At 37.5% G+C, this 13877-nt stretch overlaps 1 protein-coding gene across 2 annotated transcripts in view; it reads left to right on the top strand.

Annotated features, from left to right (window-relative positions):
- Positions 1 to 13877, top strand: part of LAMA2 (laminin subunit alpha 2) — a 376489-nt gene that overhangs the window by 265673 nt on the left and 96939 nt on the right. For both annotated transcript variants that reach the window (XM_040599010.1, XM_040599009.1), the window contains exons 29-32: positions 1620 to 1754; positions 2413 to 2537; positions 6348 to 6434; positions 7288 to 7481. In XM_040599010.1, coding sequence (XP_040454944.1) covers positions 1620 to 1754; positions 2413 to 2537; positions 6348 to 6434; positions 7288 to 7481 — 541 coding nt within the window. The remainder of the gene's footprint in view (positions 1 to 1619; positions 1755 to 2412; positions 2538 to 6347; positions 6435 to 7287; positions 7482 to 13877) is intronic.

Raw genomic sequence — 13877 nt, 5'->3', positions numbered from 1 at the left:
ACACCTGAATGCGTGTGAATGCATGTATGAGAAATTAACAGGCTCCAGCATTTTCTCAGAAGTGCAGATTTTTAAAAAGATGTAAATATTAAATAATTTATTTTTAAAATACTAGTTAAAATTATGACCAAATATAATAATTAAATTATTAATGAAATAAAATATATTTACACCTCAATCCTAAAGTAACTCAGAAACTGTAAAGCTGTGCTTTGTACCATGTTTGGAGAAGGACTCTTGTGGGGATAGAGAGGGAGGAAAAAATTAGGAAATTGTAGTAAGAAATAAAATTACTTTCATTTGAGATTATTTATCTAAATTGGAATTTTTCACAAACCATGAAAAAGCAGATAGACTGTTTCTATGCTTCAGGGATCTTAATGTCGTCTAAGTCAAAATAAAAGGGGAAAAGCAGAAGTGAGTTAGATTACTTTCTTTGTGATTCTAAAGAAAATAATTGTGTTTATGCTTTTTCCATAACTTAGACTTCTGGAGGTTTTGGCAATTATTATAGAAAACTGTCAGAGTGGTGTTGTATGAATAGAATCTAGCATGTCAGCTAGTGCTTGACTGAAGAATCCTGCTTTTGATCATGAAAAGTTAGTTACTCCAGATTCTCTTTAGTTTTAGTTTGCATCTTTTTTATTGCTGTGTGAAAAGTGTATGTTTCCCATTTTTTTCAGAAAGCAGAAATTGTGGTCAACCTCATGATGACCTCATCAGACAGCCTTCATAGGCTCCTAGTACCTCTGGCTGCTGAGATTCATACATGGGACGAGTGACTTGTCTGTATGCACTCACCCCTAATGGTCTGAACTATCAAAATGGTTCTTGTTTGTATTTTTGTGCTGCCATAGCTGTGTGCTTTCTGGGAGCTATGTAGACACCTTCATAGATTTGCATAATAAGCCTGAAATAAAGATCAAGTGTTTGATTTTGCATGTGTCAACTTCGCTGGTAATTTTTGGGTTGCTCTCAGAATTTTATTGCCAAGCTGAGGTAGAGGAGGCTTAGTGGTAGATAAACGTGATTTGGAGCTGGTGGTCTCAAGACATGGCAAGCCTTCAATATTTTGAATTCTGTACTTTTATGGTCTTTAAATTATATAGCTATAAACAATACAGCCATGCAGCCATTTTCTTGAATATTAACATTCGCCTTTTGCTCATTATCCATCAGGCAATATGTAGGCAGATACTAGGTTGTTAAACCTGAAAAACTCACCAAGGGTGAAGGAAACAGAATTGTCATGCTTGCTTTCCACGGTCCATGCAAAAACTTTATTTTGAAAACAAACCTTATTCTTAAGAAACAAATGATGCTTGATGCACAGTGAGAACAGTGAGGTGTTCTGCATCTGAATGAAAGGTCTCTCAAGCTGTAATATGAAAAGCTTGGTGCCGGTGGAGTGCTCCAGGGATTTTGCAGCAATGTTTCCAATTAGAGCTGGCTCTTGTTATCTGTAAAGTACTGTATACTGTTTGTAACACAGCTGGAATCCTGTCAGGTGCTTTTCATAACTTGTAAAAACTGATGATTGGAAAGGGGAGCTTGCAATGCTCCCCATACCCAGTCCACTCTGTAATGATCTGTTTTCTTCTGCATCTTTTTTACTGCAGTCATGCTCTCCAGGATTTTATAGGCTTCCATCTCCATCTGCGGGAAGGACGCCTGCTCAGTCCTTAGGCACCTGCGTTGTATGTCAATGTCATGGACACAGTACTATGTGTGACCCTGAAACATCAGTTTGTCAGGTATTACATTTCTGAAGTTATGCACTAGGTTAATCTTAACGTACAATTTTTTAAGTTGTGTAACTAATCTAAAAAAAGAGGACAATATTTTAATGTAATTTTGCTTAAATAACTTAAGTGTCAAAGTTCAAGGGTGCTCATAAAACAAACCATCTACCATTTTCCGTTCTGATTTTCTAGAGTTCAGATTATGTAGTGCTTTGTTTCCTCTGAATTACTATTTGTATAAAAAGAAAAACTAGGTACCTGCAAACTAAAGGGGCAATGTACCGTGTGTTGTTCAATAAACACAACACTGCTTTTGTAAGTAATAATACACACAACTTGATACCGTCAGGTCATACACGATTGAATTTTAATTTATTATTCCTGCTTCAACAGCTGGAACAAAAGAAGCAAGGAAGGATGAATGGGATAAAAGACTCCACAGAATACATCTGGATAGCTACAAGCCTCCATTCTTTCTCCTTGTAAACCCATATATAACTCAGCAGGCATTTGATAGACGCTTAAAGCAAGCAGTCCCACTCCAAATCATATCAGAAAAAGAGAAATTATGAACTGAAATAAGTTTGAATCCCTGAAGCTGGGAATAAAATGTTGTCTGCTTTCTTGTAATTATCAAATACAGCTTTCATTCCATCTCTTTCCTCTGCAGAATTGTCAGCATAATACTGCTGGTCAGCACTGTGAGAGATGTGCATTGGGATTTTATGGTGTTGTCCAAGGTTCTCCGGGTGACTGTCAGCCTTGTGCTTGTCCGCTATCCATTTCTAGTAACAAGTAAGTAAGTGGAGTCATGATGCAGCATAACCTTTCCAGCAAGCAAGAACTTTGTTTTGGGCTCACTGTGTCTTTTTTCAGATGGCTACAGGAGAACGGCATCACGGAAGCCATACTAAAAGTTTTGTATCTACTTTTTGTAGTTGATCTTCCTTTAAAAGTCGAAAATTGCTCCCTTGCTAGTATGTGATGAATAAATTAATAAGTGCTAGAAAATGCAATACTCAACAGATAATGAATGTGTGTTATAAAGGTATTCTTACAAATGAAGCTAGACCAGAACTCAAGTACAATATAGTCACAAGGGAGCTGTAAAAAGTCTTATGCTCATATATTTTGTTGGTATAAATGTGTTACAGTGCCTTTCTTGCTCCACTGTGGAATTTATTGATTCCTTATTTAATGTTACATGAGTTCTAGGCAATTTGTGAAAGACAGAATAATTTAAAAGCAATATAGTTATTGCAGCGTAATTTTTATTGGTTGTTTTATGCTAATGAGCCTTGCCACGATGTCTCCACATGTGTTCCCAATAGATTGTACTTCAGCACTTGAGATTTGTTTGTTGTTTTGCTGATAATGATATTTGGCATCATACTGTAGTGCTGCTCTGAAAAGGTTTGTGTTTCATGATTGTTCTCTTGAAAGGTCGGAAGTGTTCCTTAAAATCATTTTTCTGTGTTTTGTCTGACCTTTAGGATGTTTTAGTGAGTATTTCAGCCAGTATATCTGAGAGAGGGGTTTTTTTCCTTCTTCCTTCTTCATTTTATCATTTTGGGGTGGTCTGGGGTTTAATTTGAAGGATAGAACCCCTTTCTCAAACATCGGTAGTTAAACACATCATGATCTTTCATCCACGGCAAGTGTTCTTAAGAAGACTTCCAAACCTCATAAACACAAACTGGGAACAACCAAAACAATTATAAAAGAGTATTAAAGAAATACCCTTTATCTCAGAAAGTTACAATGTAGTTGTAACTGCCAGATTCTGACTTGTACCCTTTTTCGTTAATGCTTTCTGTTACAACTTGATTATGTGTTCTACCTACTGGTATCAAGAAGAGACACTCAAACTGCAAAGAACAAGATCAATCAAGCTTCTCAGCTTTGCACATCAGTAAATACACTGGAAAAAACTTCTGTTACTAACTGGCAGTAGGAACTGCTGAAAATATAATTAAGTCCTATTTTTTTTCTGGGGCTTAAAGACCTTTGGTTCCCCAGAAACACAGATGTCAGATCAGAAAATGAGCAGGACTCTTCCCCTGGGTGGCTATGGCACCCTGCTACAAGAACGTAAACATATTCTCCACACTGTGTTCCAGAAATCACTTCAGTATCTTACCTAAAAGACAGCATAACGCACGGGAAGTGGGTGTCACTGAAGTGCTCTACAGCTGAGAAGTGTGTGGTCTCCACATGGTATGCGTATGTTGGGTGCACATGCAAATTGCTGAGCTGCTTGAGGAAGGGAGAGCAAGCAAAGTGACAATACCTCGTGCAACCACACAGCCTGCATGGCTGAAGATGTTTTCAGGGCCTTTTGTGTCATGCTCACATTAAAGTGATCATGAGGCTTTTTTGTTCAAAAACCTTCATAGCAGATAATTGAATAACACCTGGTCTGGAATTAGTAAATACACTTAATCATGCTATAGTTATCCAATTCCTTAGCGCTGTCAAGTGAGGAATCAGATCTAAGCATGTTCAGAAGCAGAACTGCTTAGGGGTTATATAGCTTAACTCAGATGTCTCTAGACGTCATGGATGGGATTTCTTCTTCCGTTAGGTGTAGCCATCAACAGTTTTGGTACCTGTATAGTAAATGCAGGGATAGACAACTATACATCTCACATATGTTAAAACTGAAGAAAACCACTACTGGAAAGAGGGCAGGGGAGGTGATTTCAAACGTGTGTATATGCCTATCTGTGCATTTCCATTTTCCACTGCTGACAGAGCATGCCTTAACGTTTGGCTCAGACTACGTGCCTAACTTTTAGATGGATAGGCTTAGGTGGGATAGATCCATTCCATAAAGCTACAGAACTAGGTGGAAAAGGAGGGCAGCACGCCTTGGGTTTGTGTGTGTTGTGCAGTGAAAGCTCTTCAAGATACTGTTGAACAAAAAAATCTACTTAACCTGCAGCTATTTTATGTAGTTAATTATAATCTGCATGAAATGCAGATAGCTAATAAGCCATCTTGTTAGTTTATTATGTCATGACTGACATGATAATATTTGTGAATGGTATCGTGCAAATATTTTTATTCATGAAATTTTGCAAAACTCCACTAAGTTTTTTAATACTGCTTTAATATCATTTACAATCAGCAGTCAGCTTCAAACATGATGAGCTGGAAAAAAAAGAACAGAGAATGAGTTATTCCTAGGGGTGTGAATCTATTTTTATAAGGTTGAAAATCCATTTGAAAATGAATCTGTGAGTAATAGATAAATTTGTTTACTTTTTTTTTTGCAAAGATGTAAATTTATATGCTCATTCAAGCACTATTGATTTAGTGCATTTTAAGCAAGTTGGAGTAGGTTGGTGACTGTACTGTATCAAGAAGGAGATCTGGGCTCACCACTAACCATCTCTGTGCTTTTCTAGTTCTTCTTCCACAAAGATTTGAAAGAGATTTACAATACTGCAGCATTTTAACATTTAGTTGTGTTTTTTTTCCCCCACCTACCCTTTTTGTTTGTTTTAACTGTCTGTGAAGGCACTTCATGCACTAATATTCCAGCAACATGCTACTTCAGGTAACAGGACTGTTCAGAATTAACTGCTCACTTCAGAGCAAATTAATTCCCCTCATCACCACTGCCTGGGTCCTCTCACCACTGAGGTCTCCAGGAATTTGCCACTGACATCAGCAACAGAATAAGATCCAAGATAAACTGCCTGGTTTAAAATACCTGTGGCAATATTATCTTGCAGTACTGTCACCTTGCCTTAGTGCCCCTCATATCCATGCTTCACCAATGACTTTAAGCCATTTGGCCTGTTTATACATTGCCAGTGTTACATATGGTTTCATAAAGAGCTTAATTTTATTTATAAAAGAGCCTGGAGGAGTCCTCATAGATCCAATGCCTTTTTTTATTTTTAACCTACTCTTTCTCCTTGTAGTATGGAACTACAGTTCCCGTAGGGATGCACTGCAGTCACTGGTTAGTCATCTATGTCATAGCTTAGTAAAAATAATCTAGTGTCTTCTATGATTAAAATATGATCCCTCTCTGATCATGAAGGAAATAGCGTTATATGTGGGGTTTTTCCTCTGTAGGCCAGTCTTTTCTCTTCAATATATTGCTGAGGAGATAATCTGACGCTGCCTTTTTGGAAGATTCTGTGTGGCTGTAACTTTGGTTCCTTTTTCTTTATGTCTTAGCTTTGAGTAAACTCTTCCTGGCTTATCTCCTTTCATTCAAACTAAAATGAAATAAGACTGAAAAGGCTGGGTTTGTTTGCTCAGTTTTTTAATCTTTTGTTTCACCTCCTTCCCATTACTTCTTTTTCTTGATCACTGTGAGTGACAGCACCACTCACTCGTGCAAGCTTAGTTATTGACTCCATCCCCTCTGATACAGCCCTGCCAGCATTTGTCTAAATTGTGCCAGTATCACAGCAAGGAATTCATAAAATTCGTAATAGAAAAGAGGGATTTCCCACAGGTGTTTATAAACAGATAAGAAAATGCTGCCGTTTACATTGAATGGAGCTTACCTTGGGCCCTTCTGCACAGCTGACTAGAGTGAAATGATACAATAGGATGGAAAAAGTTTATTTGCTTTTGTTTCAGTTTTAGCCCTTCTTGTGTTGCGGAAGGATCCGGTGATTACCGGTGCACTGCATGTCCACCTGGATATGAAGGCCAGTACTGTGAAAGGTAGGATGAATGGAAAAAGGAGAGGGACAATGAAAGGCAGGCAAGACCTGAAGGAGGGCAATGTCCTTCAGTAACTGTAAACTTATATTTACTAATGTTTAAATACATGCCTATAAGTTATTTCCTCTTTATATGTTGTTACAATTCAGCCATAATGCGAAATTTTTATGTACACCCACTTAAATTGATAATCAGTGTTATTTATATTGCAAATATTGTCCTAGTCTTACTTTCTGATTTGTGGGTTGTTTTTTGCCCTGGGCCTCAGGAGTTAAACTGGAAAATATGAAATTTATCTATAACTAGATACCACGCTTGTGGTGTGTCTTGGTGTTACTCATACCCTTTGTTCTAGTGACTGTTGTGTCCTCAGGCACTGACTGTGAAAGACACATATAAACATATTAATGACCAAATTGCCAATTAATAACCTAAACAGCAGCTGTCGTCCCATCCATAGCAACGCTGTGGGATTAAGTTGATCAAAAACAGCATGTGTCTACTATGAGATTTCACTTCTAATGCAAAACACAAGTGGCTAGTGGGGAAAACTTTTTACTCATGGTATACTAGAAGTTTAACTGAAAACTGTTAGGAGTGTGGAATCACTTTTGCATACTCCTTCCATCCAGACTGTTCCATGTCCTGGTTAAAAGTTACTATCAGTTTGTTGGACACTTTAGAACATTTGCCCCTCTACAAATGCATGCTAAGCCATGAAGCAACAAAGATTTTATTAATGGTTCATGAATGAATGTTCATATAAATTTTGTTTACGATCTTGCCAAGTATTCATTATAGTACACTATGCATCTCAGTTGGCCAAACCTGGTTTTGTATTTGCAATGTCTAGATGCTCTTCTGGCTACACAGGAAACCCACAAGCTCCAGGAGGCTCCTGCCAAGAATGTGAGTGTGATCGATACGGTTCCCTGCCTGTCCCCTGTGACCCTGCCACTGGACAGTGCACTTGCAGGCCTGGATTCACAGGGTGGAAGTGTGTTGGCTGTGAACATCGGCATGCGCGTGATGGCATGAAATGCATTTGTACGTATACTGACGTCATTTTGGAGAGGTTTTGATTGTGTTTGTCATGTTTCAGAAATGCAACCCTGCATGTGCATCAGTCAGTTGTGTGGATTTCTTTGAAAATAATTGCCAGGTTTCTTACTACTTTGGCATTCTGATCCATTTTTTTCACGAGCCTTGAGATGCTAGGAAAACTCAATATTTTTTAACATGGTCACTGAAAATTGACAACAAAGCTTTGAAGGATTTCGTTTTGTGGGTTTTTGAAGTCTGTAGTTTTTCTAAAGGTTGTCATTGCTGTTGTGACAATATTTGCTCTTAGTGAATTTTTTACTGTTGTCCTAAATACTTAACCAGCAATTGCAATGCTCTATACCATGAGTCACACAGAAAGTTTTTACCAATGTTTGCTTGCTTATGTTGGTTCAAAAACCAGCCACTGGAATTTAAAAGACCTAAGGAATGACAGTATAATATATCCAGGAACAAATAACTTCCTTTGTTTAAAGCAGAAAACTAATAGCCTAAACCAAGTTACATTTTACTGGTATCTTTGCCCTACCTTCAGTTTTGATATGTACCAAGTGTCATGTCTTTTATTAGTGTTTGGATTTTTTTCCCATGAAATTGGATAGTGTTTGTTTTGAGCCCACATCTCATTTCCTGTGAAATTGTATGCTTATGTCTTATCAAAAAAATTCAGGTAGCAAAACCTTTCTAGAAGACTAGGTCAATCCAGACTAAATAAAGCATTTTCTTGTCCTGTATCTCACCCAGCTGAGCAGGAACTGATTTTTTTGTGATCTTTTTTGTTTGCTTGGTTTTTCCTCTTGAGGCCATCATTGTTCATTTTAGAGTAGAATACAGGTATGGATCCAGTAAGTCCACATTATATAATATTTCTTAATCTGTGCATCTTTCAATATATTGGCAAGGCACAATGGGCTGGTTTCAAGGTTTTACCTGATTTTTATTTGTTACAGGACTTTAACTGGAGCTTTTTCATTTTGGGGTGGGGGTGAGGGGGTGGGGGCAGGGAGGGGTGCCTGTGTGAGGGACATGTAACATCATAGCAAGTAGATACCAAAGAAAGGTGCTTTTTTGTTGTTTGTTTGTTTTTTTCCCACAGAATGCATTCAGTCTTTGCCTCAATACCCAGAGGTGTACAGCTCTACTACTAAAATTAGGTAGTACAGCTCAAAAAAATTGCAGAAATTTTAAAAGCAAATGTGAAAAATTAAGAAACCAGGAAAGTGCTGGAAGTGGCTGAATGTATCATATTAGTCAAGAATGTAATGTGTGGCTTCGAGTGGTTAAAGAGGAAAACATTAGGCATGTAGGGTCAGGGACTACACAGTGCAGAACATTGTTTAACTCAATAGTTGTGATCAGCTCTCAGAGAGTGCTTGGGACTTAGTAGAACTAAGCTTCTCAATGTGACTGTTGAGTTTGGTGCTTTTGCATTACTCCTGATGCCTAGGTACAAGTCGTCATTGAAAATGAATAGAGAGATTACTGTGAATGTAGACATAAATACTTTGGCATTGGTTCATTGATGAAAAGCTTAGTGTACTTAAAGGAAATAAAAGTCTAACATCCTGCAGTGTGATATAGTTTAGGGCTTAATTCTGAACTATTGTATATCTTAAGCTGTTTTAAACTACAGCAAAAAGAATGCAAATAGAGTAACAAGCTACTTTGCTGAATTAACTAGGCTTTGGGCTCCATTTTGTGGCCTACATGTCAAGGAGAATTGTAATCACAAGTTCGGTCTGTAAGTGTTACAGCTACAGAATTTTAAAATAAGGACTGTGTTTTCCAGAGTGGCATCTAAGCAAAAATGACTTAATTTTTCAACAACCTGAATACCTGTTATATTATTACCAGTATTAGCCAATGTTTTCAATCTCAGGCACTGCTTAGTATGTTTTTACTGGTCATTTACCTTACCACTGTTCTGAAAAGTCTTTTGGATATCCAGGATAACAGAGTTTCTTTGTACAAAACAACTTAAGTGCAAGTTATTCTTTGTAATGCTTTCCCGGTTCGTTAATCAGACTATTTCATTGTGTCGATAATAAGGTTAAAATTCTTCACTATCAATGGGAAAAGCTGTGTGCAGGCAAATCAATTTTTTCATCTTTTTGCTTTGAGAGGTGCAGGATTTAACTGCAGCATATTTCTGTGTCAGTGTTGAACTGTATCTTTACTACCTGTAGCTGCATTTTTACTTAACTGGATAATCAATTTTCACCATCAAAACAGTGCTTTGCACATCCATATGGACATATCATGTCATTTCTAGGGAATCAAATGAAACAATTTCTTTCCTTTAGTCATAAAAGGAGGAACCACCTATAGGAACAGATGGGAGATACTTTAAATGTCCCCTATCGCAGGAACTGGGCTGTTACATTGACACCACATCAGTAACATCCATGTCATAAATTGCAAAAACTGCAATTAAATATTTCAGTAGACACTTTATGCCCATTTTCTCCAACTTTGTGATTTTCCCTTTTGTTTAATGGTTCCTCAACCCCCATATAACTCCAAACCCACTTTTGCTAATGCAGGGCAATACCCCTGATGTGGTAGAAAGCCAGCCTGATCAATAAACCATTTGTAGCCTGTGGTGGACACAGGGGCTGTGGCAGACAAAGGGAATGTGCAAGCATAGACTTTGTGGGAATTTGCCATGGTTAACACTGCCTAATATGTTACAGGCTTCAGAGTACCATTGTTTTCTTCTGATGGGGATTCATTGCTGCAGCCATAATATGCTTTCGTAGTCATTGTGCTGTTAAAGAACCATTAGAAACACCTTCTAGGGAAACCCCGAAGCTTTCCTTCCTTACTCCCAGAACATTTATCTGTTCCCGTCTTGAGTTTAATGCAGCTGAGAATTTGGTCCTGTATACAATATATTTTTCCTTTCGTGTATCAACCACTTCCAAAATACTCCCCCTTCTGATTCGCTTCCGTTGTAACAAAACCTTAACAGTAATAATAGTGATTAACTACTCTTAATGTACAGAAAATAAATGCCATATGCAGAATCACACAATCACAGAAACCTGTTTGCATTTGATATTTTAAATTAGCTGTATTCATGTATCTACTTCTGCTTATTTGCAGAGTTCCATTTCAAATACTGCAATTGCATTGTACCTGTCAGAAGTGCAAAGCACCCTTAGTTAGGTGGTAAAACGATCTAGCTTAAAAAAATACATGCAAATACAATGAACCATGTTTAAAAAAATGTAGTTGTAAGTCATGTAAAACATAATGTGATTAAGCTGTCCCGTGTTAGTATGTTGTAGTTAGTATTTAAGTAAGTGAAAATTGATTTTGAATATCTAGCAAAGAATAGCCATCTGAGTAATGAATTTTTGGCAAATTCTATGCAAGGTCACCACACAGTATGAAATGAAAGCTAAATAATGCATACTTAAATCCAATTAGAGAGGTATTTTAGCCACCGTATTGTATTATTATAATGTGTTATTGTTTAAATATAACATTTACATTTTAACGTATCCCGTATCATAAGTATTCTAAAGATTTTAGAGTGAAAAATTGCATTGAAAAGATGAGGGACAAAAATGGAAGAGCATGGATATTCATTAAAGTGATCTATTTCTGATATAGCTAAGAATCTGTTTTATCAGGTTCCTACTGTTTTTTTGGTAACGTCATTTTTCAGTTGCTTAGTGCATGACACTTTTCAGTGCTGTAATAACAGTTATATTTTGGAAAGCTACAGGTAGAATGGAAAGAGACTATATTTTTTTTACAGCCACTGTGCAAAGGGGAATAATTTGTTTACTGCTAAGTAACAATGGAAAGATAATTACAGGTGAATGGCACAGACAGATTTCACTTCCCATTATATTCTTAGAACAGAACAATGTTGTTTTCTCTGGGATGTTGTTAGGGAACTGAAAATAATATCCAGAAAGTGTGGTGGGGGGTGAGGTGGGGGATGTCTTTATAAGTATACAGGAGTCTGGATGGTCTGCTACACATCATAAAAATATTTTTTTCTTTTTGCATTAGTATGGTTAATAACTGAATTATTTCCCCAGATAGTGACCATCTAGATTGTCATGTACAGATAGTCATAATACTCTGCTGATGAAGACTTTACTGTAATTTTTGGTCTCAAGTAATCCACTTCTTAGGCTTACTTTCCCTTTTCTTTTGAAAAGTTAGTAGCCAGTAAGAAAATTTGTGATGACTGCAAACTAATTTTAATAATGGGGCCAACACCTTTGTATACTGTCAAATATGACAAAAGTTCTCCCAAATCTTCTCTAATGCTTACAGTTTTTTGTATTTATTTGTAACTACAAATGAATTGTTCTCTAAATGATCGATGCCCCCTTATGCATCACTCATTTTTACCGTAATAAATATATCTCAATGTTTTTTCTGCTAAAAGTTGTCATCTGGCAATGGCTGACTGGCCTATAATCACTACAGTACTGAAGAAGTATATTTTCTGTTTTCTTAGTTAAAGCCCAGTGTTCCAATCCAGAACATGGCTGAATTGTGTGATGAACAGGAGCAGCATTTCCTCAGTTCTGTACCCAGCATGCTCGGGCAGACTGAGATCGTTAGTATTTGCTTGATTCATATTTTACACATACATACTATAAATATGTAAAAAATAATACAAGCCAAAGCATGTATTGCTCCCTACTCATCCCTCCCAAACAGCTGTGACCTTAGCAAGCTGAAGTGGAAAGAAGAAGCTACAAGGGTTTGGGATCAAGCCTGTAGCAATCATGCATTTTTGTAGATAAGTAAATATTTTTTATTTTACCTGGTGACATTCCACTTCACTTCAGTTGTAGAGTGTGTAGTATGTAAAATGAAGAACCTTAGATTGCAGTACTGTTGGAACAGTAACTGTGCTTACAACTGTGCGGTGTTTAGCGAAAAAAGTGATACTCGTGAGAACTTCAAGGCTTTATTGTTAAACATGTGGCAAGTCAGAACTCACCTTGTGAATTCTTTCAGGGCACCAGTCATAGCTACAATGGGGACTTCAGAAAAATTTGCCTTCAATATTTTGAGCTCTGTTGCAACACAAACTGCAAAATCTTTCCTATGATGTATGCTCTTGTCACAAATGTTTGTTGGAATCAAGCAAAAAACTAAATGCAAAGCAGTCAGTGTGGTTCTGCTGTATGAGATTAACAGGGAACAGGAAATAATCATGACACATAGAGATCAAACAGGTTTGTTAGGAATTTTTCCTTAACTCAGTCTTGGGGGGGGAGGGGAGAAAAAGAAGGATCTTCAGCCATTCTGCAGTCAACAGTTTTATATCTTTATGGATTAATATATTCAATATTTGTAGAAGGAGAAAATTATGTAATCAGATTCCTTTAATACTAGGGCTTGGACATGTAAATATTGTAGTCTATGTAGACTGCTGTTTGCAATGCACTGACACAGTTCTTCACCCATGAGAACGAAGGAGCTCCTAGGCACTGGTCCTGGCAGAATCAAGTTTTTTTGTCTAAAATAGGGAGTAGCTTCATGATCTCAGCCCTTCCAAAATCAGAACTAAGCAGAGATGCTGTCAGAGACAGATCTTGAAGAATCTGTGAAAAGAAGCATCTCCTAGCTCCTACACAGTCTAATTTAGCAGGAGCTGGAAGCTTCTTATCACAAGCCTTAAAAGAGTGAGCTGAAAAGAAAGATACTGTGTGTGACACCAGATCTACGAAGTTGTGGGCTAGCTTCTGCTATGTTCTGAGTTTAGCAGAAGTTGTGGGCCCTTCTGCCACAGCCGTAAGAATTAAACTTACATCTGTGCTGGACAACTGCTGCTCTATCTGCATGAGCTCAGTAAGCGATGGGCACCCCTACTTGACCTGGCAGCTGATAAACTCAGTTCTCCCTTTTTTTATTGCATGAACTCCTATTGAGTCTAGACCCACACTCCAATGTCTTTTGCTCAACTCATGCACTATATAAACCTAACTAGTACTGCTAAGTATCAGAACCAGCAAATGAGACTTTTTAAATAATGAAAATCGGAAATAAACCCAAGCCAGTACTTTAGACCCTGATCTGGATCTGAGTTTTCCGATACTTGGGAGACATATCGATCATGCAAACTCCCTGAAACCAGCAGCAATGGCAAGGGAACTAAAGGTTTCAGCTCGCTACTGGGGTTCTGTTTTGTGGGACAGAGGAGGGCTTTTTTATCTTTTTTATTGTTTGGTGTGAGACAAGTGCCATAGTGGGAAAAATGAGGTAATGGGCAACAGATTAATGAGCCTAACAGAGTTCAGCACTTCGTTGTGAAACAGCAGAAACCAATGCTGAAGAGTCACTATCGTAAGATACACTTCATATCAGAGATTACATGGTTGCCCTTAGACCAAAAATTACCTA

This window comes from Falco naumanni, chromosome 6 (genome assembly GCF_017639655.2).
Source record: "Falco naumanni isolate bFalNau1 chromosome 6, bFalNau1.pat, whole genome shotgun sequence".
NCBI lineage: Eukaryota > Metazoa > Chordata > Aves > Falconiformes > Falconidae > Falco > Falco naumanni.
Note: the sequence above shows the minus strand (reverse complement) of the source record. Positions and strands in the feature narration are given on the sequence as shown.